At 45.5% G+C, this 27,530-nt stretch overlaps 1 protein-coding gene and 1 non-coding gene across 2 annotated transcripts in view; both read left to right on the top strand.

Annotated features, from left to right (window-relative positions):
- LOC137548607 (very low-density lipoprotein receptor-like) overlaps nt 1-27,530 on the top strand; it is a 110,506-nt gene that overhangs the window by 47,578 nt on the left and 35,398 nt on the right. The window contains exons 10-12 of the mRNA XM_068271159.1: nt 53-254; nt 326-490; nt 26,192-26,392. Of these exons, the coding sequence (XP_068127260.1) occupies nt 53-254; nt 326-490; nt 26,192-26,392 (568 nt within the window). The remainder of the gene's footprint in view (nt 1-52; nt 255-325; nt 491-26,191; nt 26,393-27,530) is intronic.
- LOC137532811 (small nucleolar RNA SNORA71) lies at nt 22,723-22,853 on the top strand. Its single transcript, XR_011024008.1, has one exon. It is a non-coding gene; the product is annotated as a small nucleolar RNA SNORA71 (small nucleolar RNA).

Consider the following 27,530-nt stretch of genomic DNA (forward strand, 5'->3'; position numbering starts at 1 on the left):
AAAAACTTGAGTTAGGGGCATTAATATCTTTGTGTTCACATAACTGTTTTAGATTAATGTATTGGTCTGAAATTGGAGTACAACCACAAATAGAGGAAGCAGGTATGGATGGAAGCCAAAGAAAAATTCTAATCTCTGAGCAACTTGGTTGGCCAACGGGCTTAGCACTTGACCTACTCAGCTGGAAAATTTTCTGGTCAGATGAGAAATTCCGTTCCATTGGTTCAGCTAATCTGGATGGTACAAACATAAAGGTATTTTGTTTACTTATTCTTTTTGATCTTGTAAACTGCAGACTATTCATTGGAAAGCTCATTCTTCCTAGGTAATTCAAATGGGAGCCATTCAAAGACCTTTTGCCTTGACTGTGTTTGAAGATGAGATTTACTGGTCTGAATCTGAAGCACAGACTGTGAAAAAAATGAACAAGAACACTGCCACGAACGTGTCTGTATTAATAAAGCGTCATGAACAGCCATATGGACTCAAGGTACATAGATTAGAAAGTACTTAAGTGTTCAATCTCATGTGTGACTTTTTTTTTAATAGAATAGTAAGAAGCCTGAAGAAAGGAGGATCATTATGATTTGCTACATGTAACTGCAAATCTTATTGGGTGAACTTCCTGCCTGTGGACCCAGCCACAATACATTTTTTTTTCTTTTATTTGCACCCAGTTAATTATCCAACAAGTAGTGAATCATTCCTGAGAAAAGATCATGGCTCCTCCCTAAGCCACTGTGTGAATCTGGCTGTTTGTGCAGGATCCTTGGATTTTGTACCACATTCCATCCCTGGTTCCAAATCTTTCATTACATGCAGTAAGATGGTAACTGACATATCCATGCAATGATAGGTTAACCACTTGCTGACCGCTCCACGCCAATTGGCATGAATGCGTGGAGCTGTCGGCAAGTAATTAACCTATAGTTGCATGGTTAACTATAGGTTAACTACCTGCCCTGATTGGCTGGCAGGGGGAGGGATATAAAATAATTTTAAAAAGGGAAAATTTAAGAAAAACAAAGTGCTGGCAGGGATCAGAGCCCACCAACAGAAAGCTCTGTTGGTGGGCAGAAAAGGGGGAGGCGAAATAACGTGTGCTAGGTTGTATGGCCCTGCATCGAGGCCTTAAAGCTGCAGTGGCCTAAATTGTAAAAATAGTCATGGGGAGGGGGGTGTTAGCCTATGGTCCTCAAGTGGTCAAAGAGGAACTATTAGCTAAAAAATGCCCTCCGCCCAAAACGCATGTAAGTAGATAAATACTTGCTCTACCTGTATAACAGATCTATTGTGTCCACGTTTTTATTCTTGTCTTTTGAATTGTAAAATTAGAGGACTGTTCCTGGCAGGGGCAATCTTGTGTCCTCCGGCTGGATCCTCCCCCAACCCCCCCCCCCCCATCCCCCTCCTTACCGCACTTTCTGTGCACAGCGGGGAGGAATAAATGCAGCAGCCACAGACTCGCCTGCTAATGGATCCAAGTGCTGCCATTCCCATCTATTCTCTGCACTACCACTGGAGGCAGTGCAGAGTATAAAAAAAGATACTGCAGTGCCTGGAGCCATCATTCAGGGACTGTGTGCGCCACCTTTATCCTTCCCTGATGTTCAGTGTGGGGAAGAAAGGCTGAGGGGAGGGGCGCGGACATGCTACTGGAGGAGGGGGGCAGAGGACAGTGACAGTAGATGGCCTCTGGTCCCACACCCTGCGCTCTTACAGCAGCTGGACCTAGGAGAGAAGGGGAGACCAAGGCGGCCAATCAAAGAGCAGAGAAGTGAGTGACAGGCATCAGTCAATCAGGCAGATTCAGTTTGCCTGTCACTGCTCTTCTGCGGCAGTGCGTACGCTCTTAGAGCCTGGGGGCATAGAAAGAAAAACTGCATATAAAAAAAAAACTTAAACTTTTCAACTGCCTGATTAACATCCTTTTTACTAATATATCAGCCTGCAATGTAGAACTAATTGTCTTTTAATGCTAACAGCCCCAAGACCGCCTAATGCCAACTGGCGTAAAGTCCTGGGGCTGTTTTGCAGGAGATCGCGTGCAGGGTGCACGCGCGCATCTCCTGTTTGGTGGGCTGAGCAGAGCTCCGCCTTCAGTCTCCGAGCAGCGGTTGCCGCTCGGGAGACTGTTAGACGGCGTAATCGCCGTCTATTTACATGTACAGTGCTGCGATCAGCAGCAGTGTTGTACTGGGGATAGATGTGTGACACGGCTGTCCCCTACTGAGCAGCAGAGGTGATCGGCTGTCATAGGCTGAAGCCTATGACAGCTGATCACGGGGATTGGCTAGCGGGGGAGGGAGGGGGGGGGTTACAATTTAAAAAAAACGACATTTTTGAAAAAAAACCACAAACATTGGGGGGGGCGATCAGACCCCACCAACAGAGCTCTGTTGGTGGGGAGAAAAGGGGGGAAGAATCACTGGTGCTGTGTTGTGCCGCTCTGCAGCTTGACCTTAAAGCTGCAGTGGCCAATTTATTGAAAAATTGCCTGGTCTTTAGGGGGGTTTAACACTGCGGTCCTCAAGAGGTTAAAGAAAACATGAACAGCTATGCCCCTTCAATACAGCAGTTACAATGTACGTTGGTATTCGCGTGCACCCTCTTCTCTTTATAGGCCCCTCCAGCATCTTGTGTGTTGCCACGATGCAAATTTTGGCCGCGTGTGCAGAACATGGGAACGCTAATTCTGGCACCAAAATTCAATGTTTTTAAGGGGACAGGTCAGTTGTCCAGTGCTTTGACTTCATTTCAGCTTGGTGCAAGTTTACCTTGAGCCTGTTATTACCTGTTACCTGTTGTCTGACCCTTGGCCTGCCTGACTATTCTTGATCTGTTTCTGTTGCCGTCTTGCCTGTTACCTGACTATGCATGTCTTCCACGTGCCTCGACATACCGCCTGTTAACCGATTACGCCTGTCTGCCGCCTCCCCTAACCTACAGTGTTATCTGATTACACTTGTATTCTGCTGGCTTGATCTCCAGCTTATTATATATTCACCTTGCCTCCAGCTTCCTGCAGTTGATTGATTGTTGTTCTCTCTGCCTCTGGGATGGCAATCCTGGGGACTGCAACCTGGTGGCTACGAGGCAGCAAAGTAGTCCACTGCCTGCTAAGGGGAATGGCCCATCATCCCTTGTGAGGTGCTCTGGTGAAGACCTGTAGCCACTTAGAATCCACCCCCCGGGAGAGCCCATACTAACCACTGGTGTCAGGGTCAACAGCACTCCAGACCATAACAGCAAGGCACAGCCATTATGGTGTCCAGGGAAGGTGCTTCTGCATACCCCACTATGGAAAATCACTGCATACTTGTATTTGAGCTAATATCTGTTGAAGAGGCACAAGGTTACGCTTGAGCGTGTTGGTCAGTGCTACCTGCTTTGCCTACGTTTGCTACTCCTGAGCCTGACTGGTTCTCTGACTGCAGCAAGTTCCGGCAGTTCCAGTTTGCTATATTTTTCTCTTAAACCTCGCAGTTTTATCAATGAAGCAAAAAGGTTGGAACTGTTATCTCTCTACTTTAAGATGAACCTCCGGCCTGGGCCCTCTGCCTTAGAGATAAACAGAGCCCACTATTGGCTACCACTATCTGTTTTAAGGCTTCAGCAGAAATCTGATGATCCTCGCCATGCTGCCTCTGAAAGTGCTTTATGTAACCAACAATGAAAGAGGCTTGTAGAGGACTATGTAGCAGATTTTAGGCAGTAGAGTATCGAGACTAAATGGAACGAGGCAGCCCTGAAACATCAACCTGAGGTCCACTGGAGAGGAGCCCGAGCCCATGAAAATAAGTCTGGCTCATCCTGCCTTATCACCTGAGGAATGCCAATGCAGATGTCAAGCCAATCTTTGCCTATACTGTGGGGCCTCTGCCCATTTCCTCCAAGCTTGCCTTTTCAGATCTATAGGTGAGGAGCAGTATCCTTCACCTATATACTTAACCCATAGGCTTGCTTCTGGTGCTCATGTGTCTCTTGTCCTGTCATTACAGGGCCAAGGAGATCCACCCGAAATTGAGGTCATCATAGACTCCAGGGCTTGCAGCTTTTTTACCGACTAGTGTAGCCCATCAGCTACAACTGCCTCTTGGTACCAAAACCAAGATCTTGAATCTTTGCCTACCCAACGGATCAAAGATTAGATGGGCCTGTTGCGCAAGAAACATCCCTTTCTCATTACCTCCTCATCCTGTCATTCCTAATATCTCGCTTTCGATCCGATACCTTCTCTGCTGTATCCAGTCATCCGGAGTATGCCTTAGTTACAGGCTCACAATCCTCTGATTGGTATATTGGCCAGGTTACCTACTCGTCCCGCTATTGTTTACAAGCATGCTGATCTCGCTCTCCTTCTGTTATACCTAAGAACAGAAACCCTCAAACGAATTCCCGAAGTATACAGAGAATTTGCTGGTGTATCTGATAAGAGGGGAGCAGATCAGTTGTCTCCTCACAGAATTCGATTGCCCAATCAAACTTTTGTCTGGGGCAAAGGTTCCCTTTGGGTGCATTTATCCTCACTGAACCAGAGCAAGCCGCTCTTAAAGCTTACATCGATGAGAATCTCAAAGGCTTTATTCGACATTCCACATCCTCGGCTGGAGTTGGCATCTTCTTTGTTGACGAGACTATACCCGCCATCCTTGCATCAACTACAGTGATTTAAACAAAATTACTGTCAGTTACCCTCTGCCACTGTTCCCAGAGTTCTTCCAATGTTTATGCACAGCTCAGGTTTTAATTGAGCTTGATCTGAGGGGCCTACAACCTAGTATGTATCCACGAGGAAGAGTGAACGACTGCCTTTCGTACTAGATACAGCCATTTTAAATATTTAATCATGCCTTTTGGCCTGTGTAATGCTCCTTCCACTTTCCAGCATTTTTTTTTATATTTTCAGACCTAATCGATCCTTTAGTTGCCTCACTGAACACGGACCGTATAAAAGTTCTCTCCAGTCTTTGCTCTCATGGTCTTTACACTAAGCATGAAAAAATGTGATTTTTGAAAAAAAAATCTATCCACTTACTCTGCTTCATTATATCTGCAGCAGGTATCCGCATGAATCCTAAGAAAGTGGCCTCTATTATGGACTGGTAAGCTCCAGTTGATCGCAAAAGGGGTTAAGCGTTTTATAGTGTTTGCAAACTTATTGCAGATTTAAGATTTTATTTTTATTTCATTTTTTCAGCTATTGTCACTCCCCTCACAAAACTTGCCAACACTCCTTTCTATTGGAATAACAAGGCCCAGGAAGCATTTTTGAAATTAAAGGACAAGTTTGTATCTGCTCCTATACTGTGTCATCCTGATCTGTCCCTACCGTTTTGTGCTAGAAGATGCTTCCGAAAACTCCCTCGGCGCAATCTTGTCTCAGTGGATTGGGCCTAGTGCTGTTCTGCACCCTGTTGCCTTTTTTTTTTCACATAAATTGTCACCAGCTGAGAAAAAAATGATTTTGCTGATCATGAATCAAGGTTGCACTAGAAGCGATACCTGTTAGAAGGGTCCAGTAATCCAGTTCTAGTTCTAACCAATTATAAAAATATCTTCGTACTGCAAAGTTGCTCAGACCTCGCAAAGTTTGAATATTGGTTTTTGCTAGGTTCAACTTGCACATAACATACCAACCTGGATCCAAGACTGCAAAGGCTGATGACCAGTCTAGAATGAACTCTGAGAATGACACCTGCTGAAACTATCATTCGTTCTAGTTGACTTCATTAAAGAAGCCTCTAGGGAGTAGCCCCCAGACACAAGCCTAGATTTAGGTATTAAGGAAAGTCTCTTTATGCATAAGAATAACAACCAACAAGGCCAAGCTGGGGGTTTTAAAACTGTCATTATTCACTGCTGACAGGACATTTTGGGTTCTCTAAATCCCTTGATTTATTGTAAAGGAATTTGTGGTGGCCCCATATGTTCCTGGATTGTAGGCAGTATGTGCCTACAATCCTGTCTGTGCCTAGTAGAAATAAACCTCGAGGCCTACTGAACCCTTTACCTTCCTGCCCCTGGAGTATGTTGTCCTTGAATTTTATTGTTGAATTTCCCCATCTGGAGGATTTAGTACCATCTAGGTGGTATCTGACCATCTCGCCAAGATGAGTCACTTTTATCCCCATGAAAGGTACTGTTACGGACGAGCCGTTAAAAATCGCAATCTGTTTTCTGCACCGATTGTGATTAATGGTACAATTCCAATTGTATACTGTATGTAGTTCTAGCAGAATGCAAATAACTTGGGGGGGTCTGCCTTTGAAACCTGGCCATTCTAGGGCTCTTTTCATGGAATAACTTTGTTGTTAGTTAAAAGAAAAGATTGCAATTCCCTCAAGGACAAAAGGGTTTCCCTTATCAGGCAGATCAGTTAAAGTGAACCTCCTGACTAAAAATCTACTCAGCAGAACTGAAAAGGCTTGGTGTTTAAAGAGAACCCGAGGTGGGTTTGAAGAATATTATCTGCATACAGAGGCTGGATCTGCCTATACAGCCCAGCCTCTGTTGCTATCCCAAACCCCCCTAAGGTCCCCCTGCACTCTGCAATCCCTCATAAATCACAGCCGTGCTGCTGACAAACAGCTTGTCAGAGCTGGCTGTGTTTATCTTTATAGTGTCAGTCTGCTGCTCTCCCTGCCTCCTGCAGAACTCCAGTCCCCGCCTGCATCCCTTCCCTCCCTGCTGATTGGAGGGAAGGGACGGGGCAGGGACCGGAGCTATGCAGGAGGCGGGGGAGCAGCTGAGACTGACACTACAGATGTAAACAAAGCCTCACAGCACTGCTGTGATTTATGAGGGATTGCAGAGTGCAGGGGGACCTTAGTGGGGTTTGGGATAGCAACAGAGGCTGGGCTGTATAGGCAGATCCAGCCTCTGTATGCAGAAAACATTCTTTAAACACACCTCGGGTTCTCTTTAACAGTTTCACAGCATCAGAACTTTGGTAAGAAAAGCAAAGCATCATCTTTAGCTGCATTTTTACCTAAGCTCCACCCATCAAAGAAAAAAAAGGCTTTTTTTCCCTGATACTGTGCAGAGCATGATGGGATTTCCTATGTTCATGTTGCCTAGCAACTGGGAGAGGTGCTCAGGGTGGCTGCCATCATGAAATCAAACATTTGCCTGTTTAAAACAGTGTGGGTAAGAAATTATATTACCTATCTATTTTAATTAACATAACTAATGTATTTTAATGAGTTTGTTTAGGCTGGAGTTCCTCTTTAAGTGTGAACATGCTATCTGAAAGATACCAGTTGGTGACACCAGCAGAAGCAAGCTTTCCTCTCAGCATGACTGAGACCTGCTGGCTCCGCTGGGAGCAGATTGAAAATGAATGTGTTGTATGGTTTTTGCTTGTTTAAGAGATACCATACTTAGGATAGTTATGGGAGTTATCATTTGATTCATGGTGTCTTGCTGAACATTTTTGATACCAATATTAAGGAGTGGTAGTAAGCCATGACCAATTAAACATCTTGAACTGGACATTCTACAGTAGCAATGTTTCATATCATTTTGATGTCTATTTCTTGAGGATTATGAATTTGTGATTTGTGTGAGAAGCGTGCGCTGAAATATGGAAATATCTTTTTGGGCAGGGAGCCCAGGGGCTGACCCTGAGGTCCCGTCCAAAAAGCTAGATCATTGAAAAGAACCAGGCTGGAACTCCACCCCAGTTTTCCCATTTTCCATCTGACCAGAACCAGCAGGAGGACCTGAACGCTGGGTTCCCAGTTTACTTCAGTCTGGAACAAAGGACTTTAACTTGCTTCCACAAACTGACATATTTCTTCTGAACGTAAAGGGGAACTGAAGAGTGAGGTATATGGAGGCTGTCATGTTTGTTTCCTTTTAGACAATACCAGTTGCCTGGCAGCCCTGCTGATCCTCTGCCTCTAATACTATTAGCCATAGCCCCTGAACAAGCATGCAGCAGATCAGGTGTTTCAGTGGTTCAGACTTATAAGTCTGATCTGACAAGACTAGCTGCATGCTTGTTTCTGGTGTTAATCAGATACTACTGCAGAGAAATAGACCAGCAGGGCTGCCAGGCAACTGGTATTGATTAAAAGGAAATAAACATGACAGCCTCCATATACCTCTTCAGTTCCCCTTTAAGTATCCGTTTATTTTCTTTCCCCTTTTATTTTACACTGGATTATCATTGTCTAATTGTTAGTTTTAACGACTTTCTGTATATATTATTTATATTGCATTTATAAATAAAAGACTTTAAGTCACTTATTTTCTCAGCTGCACCCTATTATTCAGCCAACCAGATCGAATCCTAGCTTTCGGAAGAGACCAGGAATTAACTGTTGCTATAGCCAGATAGGGTGTTAACTGTTTTATTTGCAGGTCTTAGAATCAGTAAGATTAGGTCCTCTGTTCTCTACAGAGGTGGTGGGAGCTTTCTACCCTGAAATAGTGTGTAGTTACTGTAACTCGCAAGCTCCCTTCTAGCCTGTCTGCTGCAAAATTCCAGCTGTTTAAGCTCATGTATTTGCATCCACCAGGTTGGATGGTCTGTGGGTCGAAATACATTGGAAGGAATGTAGGGGTCTGGCCACCCTGTGATAGGTATGGCCCTGGAAACTGCAGAAATCTTTATCCAAGAGATTGTATGACACCACAGGCTACCCAATGATATGGTTTCTGACAGGGTTGTACAGTTTACATCTAAGATCTGGAGGGAATGGTGTAAGTCTGGGCATTCATGTGTCACTCTTCTCTGGCTATCATCCTCGGTCCAATGGCCAGACTGAGAGGACTAACCAAACTCTGGAACAAGGTCTGTTGATTGTTGCTTTGCCTCAGCCTCACAGGAGGATTGGTCGGTTCTTGAGCTGGTTGCATTTTCGTATAATTCCATGAACTCTGCTCAAAGGGGTTTTATTTTTTTTAATTTTTTTTTTGGGTGGTTTTTTGTATCCATTCCCAGCGTCCCAGAAGTCCCATGTACAGCAGAGTCCCAGTTATCTAGAACGCAACTAACCAGAAGTCTCAACCAACCAGAACTATTCTTTGGCAGTACTACAGTGAAGGCCAACTTTTAAGGCTTTTTGTAGGCTCTGCTGTGCTTAAAAACTAGATTCCATGGCCCTAACAAGGTTAATATACTTTCAGTTACTGTATTTTAACACTTAATACAGAGTTCATGGTATGTATACAGTCGGGGATTGTACTCTATTAACTAGGCCTATTTTTAGCATTCAGTCTCAAGTAACCAAAAAGCACACTTATGCAGCATCAGCTAATCACTGTGAGTGCCGGAGGACTTTGCTGTACCTGCCCTTCAGGATCGATTTTTGTCCAGCAATGGAATACATTTCTGACCTGTTATCCCAAGCCCAGGCTAGAGCAAAGAAAATGCTGACAGAACTTAAAAGCTTCTCTGTTCAAGCCTGGGGATATGGTCTGGCTTTCTACCGATAACCTAAATTTGCAGATCCCCCTCCAAAAATCTGGGTCCTAGATTTATTGGTCCCTACCATGTTAAAAGAATTATTCATCCTGTGGCCCTAGAATTAACACTTCCCAGTCGATTTAACATTCATCTTGTATTCCATATCGTGTGAAATCTCACGTTCCAGATTCCTTGTTCTGGATTCCTTTTTGGACCGACAGTCTCCTCCACCCGTATTGATTGAAGGTTCCAAGGAATTTGAGGTTGAAACAATTGACTCCAAAATAAGATCTGGTCAGATGTTCTATCTGGTTAAGTGGAAAGGGTATGGGGTGGAAGAAAATTCTTGGTAACCAGTCTCTAAATATCCATGCCCCTGATTGATCAAAAAGTTCAGTTCTGTACAACTTGAAAGACCTAGACCTGAGGGCACCCAGATATAGACCCTTGGGGAGAGCAATGTTAAAATGTACACCAGTAGCTCTGGCATTCGGCCACGCGCACCCTCTTCTTTATAGGTCCCGGCCAGCGTTGTGTTGCCGCGCATAGGCGTATTCTGGCTGCGCGCATTGCACAGGAACGCTAATTCTGGCGCCAGAATTCAAAGTAAGGGGAGAGGTCACAGTTGTCCAGTGCTTTGACTTAATTTCAGCTTGGTGCAAGTTTACCTTGAGCCTGTTGCCTGTTATCTGATCCTTGGCCTGCCTGACTACTCTTGATCTGTGTGCCTGTTGCCGACCTTGCCTGCTACCAGATTACACCTGCCTGCTGCGACTTACCAGCTGTTACCCAATTATACTGGTCTGCTGTCTGCCTCGACCTACCGCCTTTTACCCGATTACGCCTGTCTCCCTCCTTCCTTGATCTGCAGCATGTTATCATATTATGCTGGTATTCTGCTAGCTTGATCTCCAGCTTAATATATACTTACCATGCCCAAGCTTTCCACAGTGGAATAATCCTTGTCATTCTCTTTGCCTCCAGTGAGGCAATCCTGGGGACCGTGACCTGGTGGCTACAGGCAGCAAAGTAGACCATTGCCTGCTAGGGGTACCAGCCCACCACTTGCTGGGTGCTCTGGTGAAGACCCGTAGCCACTTGCACCCCAGGAGAGTCCACGCTAACCACTGGTGTCAGGGTCAACAGCACTTGAGACCGTAACAGTGAATCCAGTGATAAGAGACTGAAAAAACGTTATTGCATGATTTTAAAGTAGATTTAATGGGTATGAAGATTTTGAGTACTGGAGAATACAGCATACTTTGAGCTCTGTCTGGGTTGTGTGGCTGAATCACTCCTGAGGGAATTTTCCTTAAAGGGAACCTAAACTGAGAAGGATCTGGATATTTCCTTTTAAAATACCAGTTGCCTGACCCTCCTGCTGATCCTGTGTCTCTAATACTTTCAGTCACAGCCCCTGAACAAGCATGCAGATTGGGTGCTCTGACTGAAGTCAGACTTAATTAGCTGCATGCTTGTTTCAGGTCTGTGATTCAGCCACTACTGCAGCTAGAGATCAGCCGGACTGCCAGGCAACTGGTATTGTTTAAAAGGAAACATCAATATCCCTCTCAGTTTAGGTTCCCTTTAAATTGCTGCATTAAAGGACGACTGCAGTGAGAATATGGAGGGCTGCCATATTTATTTCCTCTTAACCTCCTTGCCGGTCTAAAAAATCCGGCAAGGAGGCAGCGCCGCACTTTTTAAAAAAAAAAGTTTTAAATCATGTAGCGAGCCCAGGGCTCACTACATGATAGCTGCTGAGCGGCGGCATCCCCCCACCCACTCCGATCACCTTCGGCGATCAGAGTATGCAGGAAATCCCGTTGAGAACGGGATTTCCTGCAGGGCTTCCCCGGTCGCCATGGCGACGGGACAGGGTGACGTCATGGACGTCGGGACGTCACAGGGCATCCCGATCCGCCCCTCAGTGCTGGTAGTGGCGAATCGTCGGCGAGCGGCGGCAATCGCGTACTACATGCAGCTAGCAAAGTGCTAGCTGCGTGTAGGAAAAAAAATGATGCAAATCGGCCCAGTGGGGCCTGAGAAATCCTCCTGCGCAGGTTACACCGAGCTGAGCTCGGAATAACCGGCAAGGAGGTTAAACAATGCGCATTGCCTGACTGCCCTGCCGATCCACTGGCTCGAATACTTTTTAGCCGTAGACCAGAACAAGCATGTAGATTAGGTGCTCTGACTGAAGTCTGGCTATAAGCCACATGCTTGCTACAGGTGTGTAAAGGGCCCATACACTCAGCAGATTATTGGCCGGTCGATCAAAATCGCAAATCAATTGCCCAATTTGTGGCCGATCTATCGATAGATTTCGATAGATTTCGATCGATTTCACTCGATCTGACATCGAAAAACTAGGTGGATCTGTTGAGATGGCTTATTTCGCATTGGATGTAATGGAAATCTGATGGCAAACAAATGCCATCAGATTGATTTTTTTTCAATAGATTTCATACTGTAATCTATTGAATAGCTGTTCCAAGTAAAAAATGTTCCTAAACACATCAGATCAGAGATCTATCTGATGATCTGCTGCAAATGGAACGAATGTATGGCTCCGGACTCGACACCACGGCTCCAGGGTTCTGGCCTTTTTGCTTTTTTAAATGCAATCTCTACCTCCACTCACCTCTGAGCTCCTCTTCTGCTGAGGTAGGAGGCGGAGGACATGGGCGCTACTGGTCTTGATCTGCACCGGTCACGGATCGCGGTCTGCAGGACAGCAAGATGATCAGCTGTTGGGGGCCCACGTGCAGTGCGCAGGCATGGAGCTCTGCTTTGACCTGCCACCGCTGCCTCCGGACCATCAGTGTCACCACCACCGCAGCTCGTCATCTAGGACGGCTCCCAGCAGAGAGGCCCCCGTCCTGCGCACGTTGCAGCCACTGCTGGTCGGGTGCGCCCGGTCTCACACACTGGCTGTGGGCCGACAGCTTATCAGCTGTTCGGGGGCGTTCCTGCTCCGGCACCTTCATCGCTGCCCAACTTTTGCCCCGAGCCAGCCCCTCCAGCCACCGCCCCAAGGTACAGAGACCCGCAGGATCCCACGTGGTGCAGCCTCAACTCTACTGCCGGGGCAACCGAATGCCGCCGAGGAATGCAGCCATCCTGCGACGATCCAAGGACCTGGAGTCTGCCTAAGACAGGCCCTGCTCCCCACCACCGAGCCCTGCAGTTATCAGCAACATGGCGCTGCTCTGTAGTCGCCCCCTCCCCCCACATGCCCCCCCACCCCCGCCCTGCCATCATCCACCAGGCCACTCAGACCAGCCTACTCAGCAGCCCTGGATCCCCGTGGCCGCGAGCTCTGGAAGGCCTCATCTCCTCCACCTCAGATATAAGACTGATTGTTGAACTGTACCCAGGGAGTTTTATTCTGCAGCTCCACTCTTTTCCAGGACACACTGCGGGGCTTCTGGTACTGCTGCAGAGCGAGCGCCGTCGGTAGTTGGCAGGCTGCTCCCCTCACATAGCACTCCAGACTTCCCCACATGTCCCTCACTATAGCTATGTTCTGTATGTATAATAGGTATATGCTTTTTTTGTACCATGCTGTACCCGATTGTATGTGTTGTAGATTGCATGTAAGTGTTTGTTTGTACCATCACCGACCCTGTATGAGCCAAAAACCATTCCGGGTACAACCCCCGTTGTACTTGGTGAAATAAATGATTCTGATTTGTTTAAAAGAAAATATGGCAGCCTCCATACCCCTCACTTCAGGTGTCCTTAACCACTTAATGACATGCTGACTTATAAAAACGTCCTGCTAGAGCCACTTAATGGCTCCAGGCCGTTTTTATAAGTCAGACAGTGCTGCTGCCGCTGTGCGCGTGCATACTCATGCATGTGAAAATAATGGAAAAAAAACCTGATTTCCAAATACTATATTGTCACCATACTTTGTTCACAAGATTTTAATTATGTCCCTACTAATTAACAACTCGCCGACCGCCTTAAGCCGATGGGCGGCGGCAAGGGCTGGGCCCAAACAACCGCAATACGCCCATCGGCGGTGGCGGCGGCGGGCGTGGTTATGCGTCGATCGCGTCATTCGTGACGCTATCAGCCGCCGGCGACTGGCTCCGCCCCCCGCTGTAACCCGCCGGCCGTTCGGAAGCGCCGGCAGGTTACTAGCACCCTGATCGCCGCACGGAAAGTGTATAATAGGCTTTGTAATGTATACAAAGCCTATTATATAGGCTGCCTCCTGCCCTGGTGCTCCCAGTGTCCGAGGGACCACCAGGGCAGGCTGCAGCCACCCTAGTCTGCACCCAAGCACACTGATTTCTCCCCCCCTGCCCCCTGATCGCCCTCAGCACCCCTCAGACCCCCCCTGCCCACCTCCCAGACACATGTTTACACCCAATCACCCCCCTAATCACCCATCAATCACTCCCTGTCACTATCTGTCAACGCTATTTTTTTTTAACCCTAAACTGCCCCCTGCTCCCTCTTGATCACCCCCCCCCCCCCGTGTACTGTATACCTCTCTTCCCCCTGTAATAACCCACTGATCACCTGTCAATCACCCATCAATCACCCCCTGTCACAATCTGATCACCCACCCACACCAATAGATTGCCCGCAGATCCGACGTCAGATCTCCTCCCAAGTGCAGTGTTTACATATGTTCTCTACCATAAACACCCATCAATCACCCCCTATCACCACCTGTCAGTTACCCATCAGATCAGACCCTAATCTGCCCCTTGCGGGCACCCAATCACCCGCCTACACGCTCAGATTGCCCTCAGACCCCCCCTTAATAATTCGCCAGTGCAATATTTACAACTGTTCTTCCCTGTAATAACCCACTGATCACCTGTCAATCACCTGTCACTGCCACCCATCAATCACCCCCTGTCACTGCCACCCATCAATCTGCCCCTAACCTGCCCCTTGCGGGCAATCTGATCACCCACACCAATAGATCGCCCGCAGATCCGACGTCAGATCACCTCCCAAGTGCAGTGTTTACATCTGTTCTCTACCCTAAACACCCACTAATTACCCATCAATCACCCCCCATCACCACCTGTCACTGTTACCCATCAGATTAGACCCTAATCTGCCCCTAGGACACCCAATCACCTGCCCACACCCTCAGAATGCCCTCAGACCCCAGCCCTGATCACCTCGCCAGTGCATTGCTTGCATCTATTTCCCCCTCTAATCACACCTTGAGACACCCATCAATCACCTCCTGTCACCCCCTAGCACACCTACTCATCAGATCAGGCCCTAATTTGCCCTGTGTGGGCTCCTGATCACTCGGCCAAACACTCAGATCCCCCTCAGACCTCCTTCCGATCACCTCCCCAGTGCATTGATTGCATCTATTTTACCCTCTAACCACCCCTTGAGACACCCATCAATAACCTCCTGTCACCCCCCCTAGCACTCCTATCCATCAGATCAGGCCCAATACAACCTGTCATCTAAGAGGCCACCCTGCTTATGACCGGTTCCACAAAATTTTCCCCCTCATAGACCACCGGTCATCAAAATTTGCAGATGCTTATACCCCTGAACAGTCATTTTGAGAAATTTGGTTTCCAGACTACTCACGGTTTAGGGCCCGTAAAATGCCAGGGTGGTATAGGAACCCCACAAGTGACCCCATTTTAGAAAGACACCCCAAGGTATTCTGTTAGGTGTATGACGAGTTCATAGAATTTATTTTTTTGTCAAGTTGAGGAAAGAAAAAATATCAATTTCCGCTAACTTTTGACAAAAAATAAAATCTTCTATGAACTCGTCATACACCTAACAGAATACCTTGGGGTGTCTTCTTTCTAAAATGGGGTCACTTGTGGGGTTCCTATACTGCCCTGGCATTTTACGGACCCTAAACCGTGTGGAGTAGTCTAGAAAACAAATGCCTCAAAATGACCTGTGAATAGGACGTTGGGCCCCTTAGCGCATCTAGGCTGCAAAAGTGTCACACATGTGGTATCGCCGTACTCAGGAGTAGTAGTATGTGTTTTGTGGTGTATTTTTACACATACCCATGCTGGGTGGGAGAAATCTCTCTGTACATGGACAATTATGTGTGAAAAAAAAAATCAAATGTCATTTAGAGATATTTCTCCCACCCAGCATCTGTATGTGTAAAAATACACCACAAAACACATACTACTTCTCCTGAGTACGGCGGTACCACGTGTGGCACTTTTTTGCAGCCTAACTGCGCTAAGGGGCCCAAAGTCCAATGAGCATCTTTAGGCTTTACAGGGGTGCTTACAATTAGGCACCCCCCAAAATGCCAGGACAGTGAACACACCCCACAAATGACCCCATTTTGGAAAGTAGACACTTCAAGGTATTCAGAGGGGAGCATAGTGAGTCCGTGGCAGATTTCATTTTTTTTTTTTTTTGTCGCAAGTTAGAAGAAATGGAACCTTTTTTTTTTTTTTTTTTTTTTTTTTTTCAGTGTCATTTTCCGCTAACTTGTGACAAAAAAATAAAATCTTCTATGAACTCACCATGCCTCTCACTGAATACTTTGGGATGTCTTCTTTCCAAAATGGGGTCATTTGGGGGGTATCTATACTATCCTGGAATTTTAGCCCCTCATGAAACATGACAGGTGCTCAGAAAAGTCAGAGATGCTTCCAAATGGGAAAAAAGAAAGCTTTATTAGTGACAAGAAAAGGAGGTAAAATTCATTTAGGTGGTAGGTTGTATGACCGAGCAATAAACTGTGAAAGCTGCAGTGGTCTGGGAAAAAAGGCTCTGGTCCTTAAGGAGCGAAAAGACTGTGGTCCTCAAGTGGTTAAAATCTTGTGATAACCAGAACAAATAGTGAGCTAAAATGTGTGGGTTTTGCACAGGAGCAGTGTTTTATATTAAAACTATAGGGGATGAAGGTGTATTTATTTTCCTTGTTTTTCCCTTTAAAATGCATAGAAAATTACTGAAAACTAATCAACCTCAAAAAGCTAAAATTGGTGGTGAAAAAAAATATAGATCATTTCATTGTGATTAGTAGCGATTCAGCTATTGGCAAATGAAAGGGATGAGCACTGAAAGGTGAAAATTGCTCGTCCGTTAGGGTAAAAACCGCGTTGGGGTGAAGTGGTTAAAGTCAGTATCTGTATTATTCACAAGACAATATGGTTTTTATTGCACTTTATCGTGGGTTTTTTTTTTCAATAAATCGCCTTTTTCATCGGCCTGGTTGCGGATCCCTTCTTGTTGACATTTAAAATGGCATTACAATAATTAGCAGATAACCTTGCATTTAGCCATAACTGGTGTTAATTATACATATAGAACAGATAAAGCAATAGTATATTGAAACCATGCCAGTTGCATGGCTATCCTACTGATCATATGCCTCTAATACATTTAGCCATAGACCTCGAACAAGCATGCAGCAGATCAGGTGTTTCTGACATTGTCTGAATAACACCAAAAACAAGCATGCAGCTAATCTTGTCAGATCTGACACTACTGCAGCCAAATGGATAAACAGAACTGCCAGCCAACTGGTATTATTTATAAGGAAACTAATATGGCAGCCTTCATATTTTCACTACAGAAAAAATTAACATTTTCAGTAATGGCATAATACCTTAATCTTTTTGCTAACCATGAAACATATGGAAAGTTATCTAGGAGTTAAACTTTGCACTAAACATAAGTAATTAAAGCAAATGGTGTCACGGAACAGCTGTGAGAAGTGCAGGCGAATCGGGAAGATTTGCACAGTCTATTTTCTGATCGCTTCCTGGTAGACTGCAGTCATTACAACAATCAGAATGACATTTCTTCTTTTAAAAGACAACTTGTTTTCCTTTCACAAAATGGCAGGAAGCCTTCTCGGGGAAGTTTCCCAGGCACCCAGTAGTGTTAAGGGCCCATCCATCAGATGAAGTCAGATAGGAGCTTGACAGAACTAATTTAACCACTTAACATCTCAGTCGTTTTCAGCTTATGCATCCGAGCAATGTTCACCTCCCATTCATTAGCCTATAACTTTATCACTAATCACAATGAACTGATCTATAGCTTGTTTTTTCCGCCACCAATTAGGCTTTCTTTGGGGGGTACATTTTGCTAAGAGCCACTTTATTGTAAATGCATTTTAACAGGAAGAATAAGAAAAAAATGAAAAAATTCATTATTTGTCAGTTTTCGGCCATTATAGTTTTAAAATACATGCCTCCATAATTAAAACCCATGTATTGTTATTGCCCATTTGTCACGGTTATTTCACCATTTAAATTATGTCCCTATCACAATGTATCGCGACAATATTTTATTTGGAAATAAAAGAGCATTTTTTCCGTTTTGCACACATCACGATTTACAAGCTTATAAAAAAAATAGAGAAATTTCATCTTTACATAGATATTTAAAAAGTTTAGACCCTTAGGTAAATATTAATGTGTTTTTTTTTTTTTTTTATAGTAGTGTTTTTTTTTTTTTTATTAAACATTTTATGTGGGCATTTTTGGGAGGGTGGGATATAAAAGTGTTTTATTTGGGGAAATATTGGTGTAGTGTAATCTTTTTGGGTATTTACTTGTAGTTTTACTTTTTGGCCACAAGATGGCAATCTCGATTTTTTTTTTTTTTTTACATGACGTCACTCTAAGCGTACAATGTACGCTTAGAGGGACACAGCTTCAGAAAGAGTGAAGCTTCCGAGAGAAGCTGTCGCTTTTTCAGCGGGGGAGAGGAATCAATGATCGGGCTCCATAGCCTGACACATTGATTCCGTGGCTACCGACTCCGCGGCCGGGAGTGCGCGTGCACGCGCGCGATCGGCCGCGGGAGCACGCCTGTCCTCGACGTTTTTATACGTCAAGGAGGACAAAGTGGTTAACAAGGATAGTTGAGACCCCATGGCGTCGACTCTCCGCAGGGGTCTGACACTTAGCCTGGTGGCCTTACTTCAAAAACCCCCTTATCTGATCTGATAAACCCCAGCAACTAGAACTGACCACCTTTAAGGCCCATACACACGTCGGATTTTAGCGAACGACCCGTCGTTTGAACGTTCCGTCGTTCGGACGTTTTCGCGTCAAATCCGACGTGTGTACAGACTATCGTTCGGGTGATAAGACTGGGTACCAACGATCCGCCGGGCGGATCGCTGGTAACCAGTCTTATCACCCGAACGATAGTCTGTACACACGTCGGATTTGACGCGAAAACGTCCGAACGACGGAACGTTCAAACGACGGGTCGTTCGCTAAAATCCGACGTGTGTATGGGCCTTAACTCTTAAAGAGAACCCGAGGTGTGTTTAAAGAATGTTATCTGCATACAGAGGCTGGATCTGCCTATACAGCCCAGCCTCTGTTGCTATCCCAAACCCCACTAAAGTCCCCCAGCACTCTGCAATCCCTCAATCACAGCCGTGCTGTGAGGCTGTGTTAACATCTGTAGTGTCAGTCTCAGCTGCTCCCCCGCCTCCTGCATAGCTCCGGTCCCTGCCCCTGTCCATTCCCTCCAATCAGCAGGGAGGGAAGGGATGCAGGCGGGGACTAGAGTTCTGCAGGAGGCAGGACTGACACTATAGAGATGAACACAGCCAGCTCTGACAAGCTGTTTGTCAGCAGCATGCCTGTGATTTATGAGGTATTGCAGAGTGCAGGGGGACCTTAGGGGGGTTTGGGATAGCAACAGAGGCTGGGCTGTATAGGCAGATCCAGCCTCTGTATGCAGATAATAATCTTCAAACCCAATCAAAATCCCTTTAAAGAGAACCCGAGGTGGGGTTCTTCCATTGCAATCCCCATACAGAGGCTGGGTCTGCCTATAGAGCCTAGCCTCTGTTGTGATTTAGTTTCCTCCAAAGGCCCCCCCTGCGCGCTGTCAGACCCCATAAAACACAGCCGCGCTGGGGACACGAAGCTTGTCACAGCCAGCTGTGTTTCTCACTCAGTCTCCGCTCTCCCCGCCTCCTGAATCGCACCGGTCCCCGCCCACGTCCCTTCCCTCCCTGCTGATTGGAGGGAAGGGACGCGTACGGGGACCGGAGCCATTCAGGAGGCGAGGGAGCAGCCGAGACTGACATTAATGAGGTAAACACAGCCGCATAGCGCGGCTGTGTTTTATGGGGTCTGGCTGAGTGCAGGGGGATATTTGGAGGAAACTAACTAGCAACAGAGGCTGGGCTCTATAGACAGACCCAGCCTTGGGTTCTCTTTAAGGTGCATACACACACTACAGAAGCAAACGACTAGTCAGTCGGACCCTCCTGCTGGGCGGACTTTCAGCAGACTGTAGTGTGTGTACGCACTGTCGGCGGACTGATGAGGCTTTTTCTGAACGATCCGCTCAGCAGATCGCTCAGGAACAGCCTTATCAGTCCGCCAACAGTGCATATACACGCACTACAGTCTGCTAAAAGTCCGTCCAGCGGGAGGGTCAGACGGACCAGTCGTTAGCTTATGTAGTGGGTGTACGCACCATTAGAGGTCTATAATAATCCATAAACTGCTATATTTGTCGTATTTCCTGTTACAAAGCTGCCAGGCCCTTCAAACTCAGTCATTCCTTGCCTGGCACTGATACTGAGAAGATTCCAGAACTGTCTCAGTTATGGACGGTCAGGTAGGTCCAAAGTAACCTGGTGATACCACAGGGGTCCCACCCCTAGTGTTTGGTATCATTGTGCTGGATAAATCCGGACTGACCTGGACGGTCCTGTGAGATAGAGCCCATATATGATTAGATATGATTTTTGGTCCCCAGGAAAAGGGGGAGGGCTCATCTCAGGTTCTAAATGGGTGTGTGGTCCCCACCCTCACTGTTATTTTTATACCCCAGACACAGTAAGGAGGACCCAAAAATCCATGTCCTCCACTTTGAAACATCATCCTGATTATATCCTTGCCAGCTTGAGGTCATGCTGGCATCCGGCTTGTTTGGACTTGGACACTGAGTCACCTGACTCTGAAACCAAGGACTTAGCATTTCTTTTCCAAAAGGACACTTTCCCCTGAGCTTAAGTATCCATTTATTTCTTCCCTGTTTATTTTCATACTGCGCTACTATTGTCTCTAATTGTTGATGATTTTCCATATATTTATATTGCATTCATAATAAACGACTCTAAAGTCATTTATTTATTTAGCTACACCTACTATTCAGCAACCCAGAAAGAATCCTAGCATTCCAAAAAGTCGCTAATACTGTTGATTAGCTAGATAAAATAGTGTGTTTAACCATTTTTTATTTGCAGGTATTAGTATCAGCGAGATTAGGTCTCCTGCCCTTCTGCAGCATGGTGTCAGTTTCCTACCCTGAAATGGTGTGTAATTTGTGTTACCGTACCTCACAAGCTCCCTTCTAGCTGTCAAATTCCAGTGGTGTATGTGCAACGATTGCGACCAGATTGCATGGTCTATGTGCTAAAACCGATTGGAAGGCATTATGCGGTCTGGCCACTAGGGGGCGTGTGACAAATGTATTCAACCCAACAAAAATTTCATGAAGTACTCGAATAGCCAGTAGGCATAAGGTTTAATAATGTATACATTACAAATGTTAAAGTGGATCCGAGATAAACTTTTACTCTTTGCATAATTTTGTTCTTTTCATATAGTTTATAGGGCATTCCTCAAGCCAAATACTTTTTTTTCCCTTTTTTGTTTTAATACTTATTCCCTATAAACTAAACAAGCCTCGCCCACAGCTCATTTTGTGCCTTGGCACTGTAGCAAGGGCTTATGGGAGCTCAGTCTGGGCAGGAGGAGGTTACTAGCCATTGATTTCAGAGGCAGAGGGGAGGAGGAGAAGGGATGGAATTTACACACAGGCAAGCTGATGGCATCTCCAGCCCTTAGCCTGTGACAAACAGAACATGGCTGCCCTCATTGTATCACAGGAATGAATAAATCCTAAACATTTGAAGCGGTTTGCAGCTAGATACTGTGTAAACTATCTAAACTTTAGATCAGGTGTGTGTGTGTGTGTGTGTGTGTGTGTGTGTGTGTGTGTGTGTGTGTGTGTGTGTGTGTGTGTGGTGTGTGTGGTGTGTTCGGTTTTCATCTCGGATCTGCTTTAAGGTCTCTTTCACAGTGCGACATAAGTCTAAACGCAGACTAATGCACAGCAATACAGTCTGTGCGACCTTCACAGTGCACACGTTGCGCTGTGTGTAACGTGTAGCAATATTTAGAAAGTGCTGCAAGCTGTGCGTTTAACAATACATTGTTGTGTTGCACATGCTTAGTAAGGTTTTTTGTTAGACTCATGCGCAGTTTTCGTTCCATCAGTATGCAACGTAAACGGCGCACAGACACAACACAGTGCAAAATAACATCTAATTTCATAATCTACATGCGCTGTGTTGGGCACGTTGTGCGACTTTAATGTCGCATCAAACGCAACGTCCCAATGTGAAAGAGGCCTTGGTTACAAAGTGAACAAGTTTTAAATACTATGTAGCTGGGCTAGCAAACGGCAAACTCTATTTAAATGAGTTGGAAGATAAGCAGAACTTGCATCAGTTTCAAGCACAATATCCTCGTACAATAGTGTCTGGCTGGTTATTAACCTAACAAGTGGTATGGAATGTGCTTCTGGCAGTGAACGTAAACCCCCTTCATGATGGTATTTTTAATAGCAAAAATGCGTACGGTTTCAACAATGGCTCACAGCATGTTATGCAAGGGTAAGTAGTATGTGAAGATTAATTACATTAGCAGATGTAATTAGGGAGATGCTTTTCACAACCTAGGGTTCTCCTCCTTTCAGAAAAGTTGCCTTAAAGAGGAACTGTAGTGAAAAGGGGGGAAAACAAATCCATTACAAAGTGAAAAGTTAAATAGAGATCAAGAAATGATATCCTCCATGTAATTTGTTCATATTGTTTAATCCACAATCATCATGCACATAATCATGTTTACTACTTGCAGGAACTCAACCAACTGCCACTATCTAGAACCACACCCACTTATAATACGATAGGCTAAAAGGTGTTGGGTTTGTTTGTTTTTTGTGTGTATGTATCTATTAAAGAGGGAGATATTGGTTGCTTGGCAGTTGGAAATGGCTGTTATTTCCCATAATGCAACAAGGTTCCTAGACAACTGTCAGGACCTAGGTGACATATCACACTGTGGGAGGGGTTTTACCACAGTATCAGCTATACAGACCACCCCTCCCCAATGATATATTTGAGAAAAGGTTAAGATTTTTCGTTAGAAAAAGGGTATCTGCTACTGATTGGGATGAAGTGCAATCCTTGGTTACAGGTTCACTGTAAACCTATGCTACATGATTTGCCATTGCCGTAACCGGCAAATGACCTTTCAAAAATCATGTAGCCCTGCATTGAAAGTGATTGTGGTACTGTCTGTGTCCCAGTCATCGATACTGCAGGAAGAGAATCATGTGAAGACCTTTCCCGTGTTGGAGTTTAATCATTCTAGCTACCACACCCTGTAGCCTTCACACACTTGATACTTTCACTGCCTATCTATTGGGTGAGTGGCTTCTAAGTTGTGGTGCATAAGCTGATAAGTAGTGATGTCGCGAACCTCCGTGACAAGTTCAATTCGCGAAAAAGTTTGCGAACCGCAATAGACTTCAATGGGGAGGCGAACTTAAAAATTTAGAAAAATTTCTACTGGCTAGAAAAATTATATAAAACATATAAAACATATTTCAAGAGATCTAATACCTGGAGAAAGACCCTTCACCCTCCTACCCTTCTACCCTCTGGAGGGTCTCCTCTGCCAGGGAATTGTAGTATTTCAAAAGCCAGCTTACATACTGTGGCTGGGAATTGAATCCAGGTCTCAGTGTATGGTAGGTAACATATCCACTATACCACCAACACTAAAAGCTGAAGCTAGCCTAGCATGTACTATTTATGCTCAATCCAAGAGAAAAATTAGACAAGACAAATTTATATCACGCTTTTCTCCTGGCGGACTCAAAGCGCCAGAGCTGCAGCCACTAGGGCACGCTCTATAGGCAGTAGCAGGAAGACTTGCCTAAGGTCTCCTACTGAATAGGTTCTTGCTTACTCAACAGACAGAGCCGAGATTTGAACTCTGGTCACCTGTCAGAGGCAGAGCCCTTAACCATTACACCATCCAGCCACTGTTTAAAGAAAACCTGAACTGAACATTAAAAGTCAAAATTAACATACACAAGTCATACTTACCTCCTGTGTAGTCTACTCCTCAATCTATTTTTCCTCTCCTGCATCCTGTTTGTCCACTGTGATCAATGGAATTCTCCATCCTCCATTTTGAAAATGGCTATTACCCCATAACAGCTTCCTGGTCAGCACACTGTTAAACTGTAACATCGCCCACTTGAGCCATAGGGAAACATGGACACATCAGTTCTCCTCTCAGCTGTAACTGACAGCAACTGATATATAACTGACAGCAACTGATATATTTCAATTCTGACAAAATGTTGTCAGAACTGGAAGGGGTCACTGTAAGAAGAAAATGGTAAGCTTCTGAGAGGAACTGATGGCAAGGTAACTATTCAATGTTCATTTGAATTTATCTCATGTGTTTATTTTAATTTTACTCAGTACAGGTTCTCTTTAAGGATTTGGTACCACCAACACTACATGCTGAAGCCATCCTAGCATGTACCATTTATGCTCAATCCCTTTATGCTCAAAAATACAAGTCCGCGGAAAGCGGTGGCCATCCCTACTAAGAGAGATGAATCTACCTGGCTATCCGGGGTTCTCTTTGGACAACTGTTGAACACAAAAGGCAAGGCCATACCTGGCTACAAATCCTTAAGCAGTGGCTGGATGGTGTAATGGTTAAGGGCTCTGCCTCGGACAGGTGACCAGAGTTCAAATCTCGGCTCTGCCTGTTCAGTAAGCCAGCACCTATTCAGTAGGAGACCTTAGGCAAGTCTTCCTGCTACGGCCTATAGAGCGTGCCCTAGTGGCTGCAGCTCTGGCGCTTTGAGTCCGCCAGGAGTAAAGCGTGAGATAAATATTTGTCTTGTCTAATTTTTCTCTTGGATTGAGCATAAATGGTACATGCTAGGCTAGCTTCAGCTAGTAGTGTTGGTGGTATAGTGGATGTTACCTACCATACACTGAGACCTGGGTTCAATTCCCAGCCACTGTATGTAAGCTGGCTTTTGAAATACTGTAATTCCCTGGCAGATGAGGCCCTCCTCCCTCCGGTAGGAAGGTGGAGGGGGAGGAGGGGTAAGCCTACAAGAGGCTAATAAAACTCCCTAGCAGTGTGTAGAAGCTGTCCCTTAACTAATTAGTGTAGGCAGATGAGTGAGTCAAATGGCACAAGGACCTTGCCTTTTATAAGGAGGGGTCAAAGTTCTGCTCAATAGAGCATTATGGGGCGAATCGAACTTCTGGGAAAGTTCGCCGGCGAACCGTTTGGGACATCTCTACTGATAAGCTGTACTGATCCCATCAGTCATACTGCTTTGGGTTTCAGATGCGTTATTTTTTTTGAATTGGTATGGTTCAGTGGTGACCAGAGGGGAACAAAAGGCAAGGGCTATGCCTATCGCACGCACGTGCGTACATGCACGTGTTCAGTATGTTTTTCACATGATCTGTATGGAGTTTGTAACTGGATCAATCAGTTGACAGGAATTGTCAGGCTTTATACAATTTACATGAATGCTGGTCAATATCTGTATCTCACTGGCCATCTGATAACCCTGATGAAGGAAATTTGGTGTATTTGCAAGCCCTTTTTCATGACTGTTGCTTCTGAATGTCATTGTGTAAGCACTCCTATACAAATCTACTACTATTTGAGCAAAAGATATGCCATGTAATATTTGGCAGGTGCAGCGCCACATCTGTGTGTACACATTTGAGTTAAGGGCACAGGAAAATCAGTCCCCACTGTTCTATAACCATTTTAACCACCATGACTGCATGGGCAAACCGGACTCATCCAGGAAAAATAGCTGAACTCAGTATGCATGAGTCAGGCTCGTCCAGCTGTTATAAGTCGGGGTTCCATTTCTTCGCATGCAGCTTTTGCATTAAAATTTGCATTCATATGCAAATTATTGCATGTTCTGGAAACCTGCATGTGGAAATTCACACAGGAATTTTTAATACAAGAAATGCATACAGAAAACTGCCCACTTTCTGGATGGGGGGGGGGGGGTAGACAAAAACAGAAGTGTGTAAATTGTGGAAAGACAGAAGGGAAAAATTTAAATTTTACATTTGTTTGAAACACAGTGGCGTAGCTAAGGAGCTGTGGGCCCCGATGCAAGTTTTACAATGGGGCCCCCCCAAGCACTCTATACGTAACAATTGATACGGCACAACAAAATCTGCCAATGGCAACTACAGTGTCAGAGGTGCAAGAAGGGGATGGGGAGCAGTTTGTTAATGATTACCAATATTCAAAGCATCTATAGAAGTGATTATTATGAGCACAAGACCAATAGAGAGCTAATACTGTAGTTGAGGAAGGGCCCTTCGGGGCCCCTCTGGCCCAAGGGCCCCGATGCGGTCGCTACCTCTGCAACCCCTATTGCTACGCCCCTGTTGAAAGTTATTATAATCAGTGTGTACTAGACCCTTGCTTGACACATTTTGGTAAGTTACAGGCAAAAATGTCATGAAAACTAATTGGAACCACTTTTTGGACAGAAATCCAGCAGAATTGAATGCCACGGAGATTAAACAGAGTATTCAAATACTCAAAGCAAACTGGTTAAAAAATGGTCTGTACATACCATTACAATTGTTGTAGAAAAGATCACTCATCACATATACGAAAGTAATTTACAGTGTATTTCTGCCTCTGGTTTCAGGTTATACATGAAGTTCTACAACCAAGAATGGACAACCCCTGCAAAACGCTCAAGTGCTCACACGTGTGCCTTATTGGGCCTTCGTTAAATGGGAGCTGCTGGTGCCCTACAGGACTTGTGCTTTCAAGCAACCTGTTAGACTGTGTACCCCTGAAGCATATGCCATTTTTGATGGTGGCATTGCCAAAGTCAATTTTCCAGGTATAATTAGTTTGCAGGCTGAATTTAACAAGCTTAACCACTTTTTCCCTGCAGATAACCATGTATTCTATAATCTTACTTATGAAGTGCTTAAAGAGACCCTGAAGCCTCTTGAAAACTCAGTTTTTATTTTACAATGTTGTTAGGCATGAAATGAATGCCCCCTCTGAAACGCCGCATCCCCGCGTCTGAAATCTCAATCCCCCAAAACCACAAGGCAAAAATCCACAACTTTCCTGGTCGTGGATTTGGCTGCCCGGGGAGGCAGAAGTTTGAGCTGTAGCTCTGCCTCCATGCGTGTCAATCAGCGCTGATTGCTACTTCTCCCTGCACTTCTCAGTAAAAGAAGACAGAGGGGCGGGGAGAGGCGGTGATCTGCGCAGATTGACGCAGGAGAGGCAGAGCTACTGCTCAAAGCTTTGCCTCTATGTGGAAGCACTGCCCAAATCTTCCCCAGGGGATTTTGAGGGGATTAACTGATATCCGCCACAGGGATGTGGTGTTTCAGAAGGGGCATTCATGCCTAACATTGAGGCTACTTGCACACCAGGACATTACAGGCGCACGTTAGTGCAGCCTGTAATGCAGCCCACCGCACAGCACTACAAAGTCAATGAGGCTGTTCACACTGCCCACGTTGCGTTACACAGTAACGCTGCACGTTCGGGCAAAGTGCAGCATACTGTGCGTTCTGAGCGGCTTAAGCCGCGTTAGACTGTTTGCACATGCTCAGTGGGGGGCGAGAGGAGGTGGGGAGAAGCCGCTACAGTAGCTGCGCACATGGCTACTTAATATGCACTTCACTGGCGGCTGCTGATTGGCCGGCGGGACCTCGTGATGTGGAGTGTTAAATTCCCCCCCCACGGCCAGGGCTGAGGACTAGTTTTAAAAAATGTAAACTGACTGGAAATGTATGCTATGAAAGGGCAGTACGGATCCGTTTTGCGTTCCAGTTTGTGAAAACCGGAGCCCGGACCGTGGATTGCATTCTGCAACCGCACCTAGTGTGGACTGACCTGAAGTTGGCTTGCATTCCAGTTCTGCAGTGCCACAAATGGTCATTAAAGTTTGAATGAGTTCTATAGATAACATTGGATCCCTGAATGTGTTCATTTATCAGTGAATCTCAGTTGTGGAA

Source organism: Hyperolius riggenbachi, chromosome 1 (genome assembly GCF_040937935.1).
Source record: "Hyperolius riggenbachi isolate aHypRig1 chromosome 1, aHypRig1.pri, whole genome shotgun sequence".
NCBI classification, from domain to species: Eukaryota; Metazoa; Chordata; class Amphibia; order Anura; family Hyperoliidae; genus Hyperolius; species Hyperolius riggenbachi.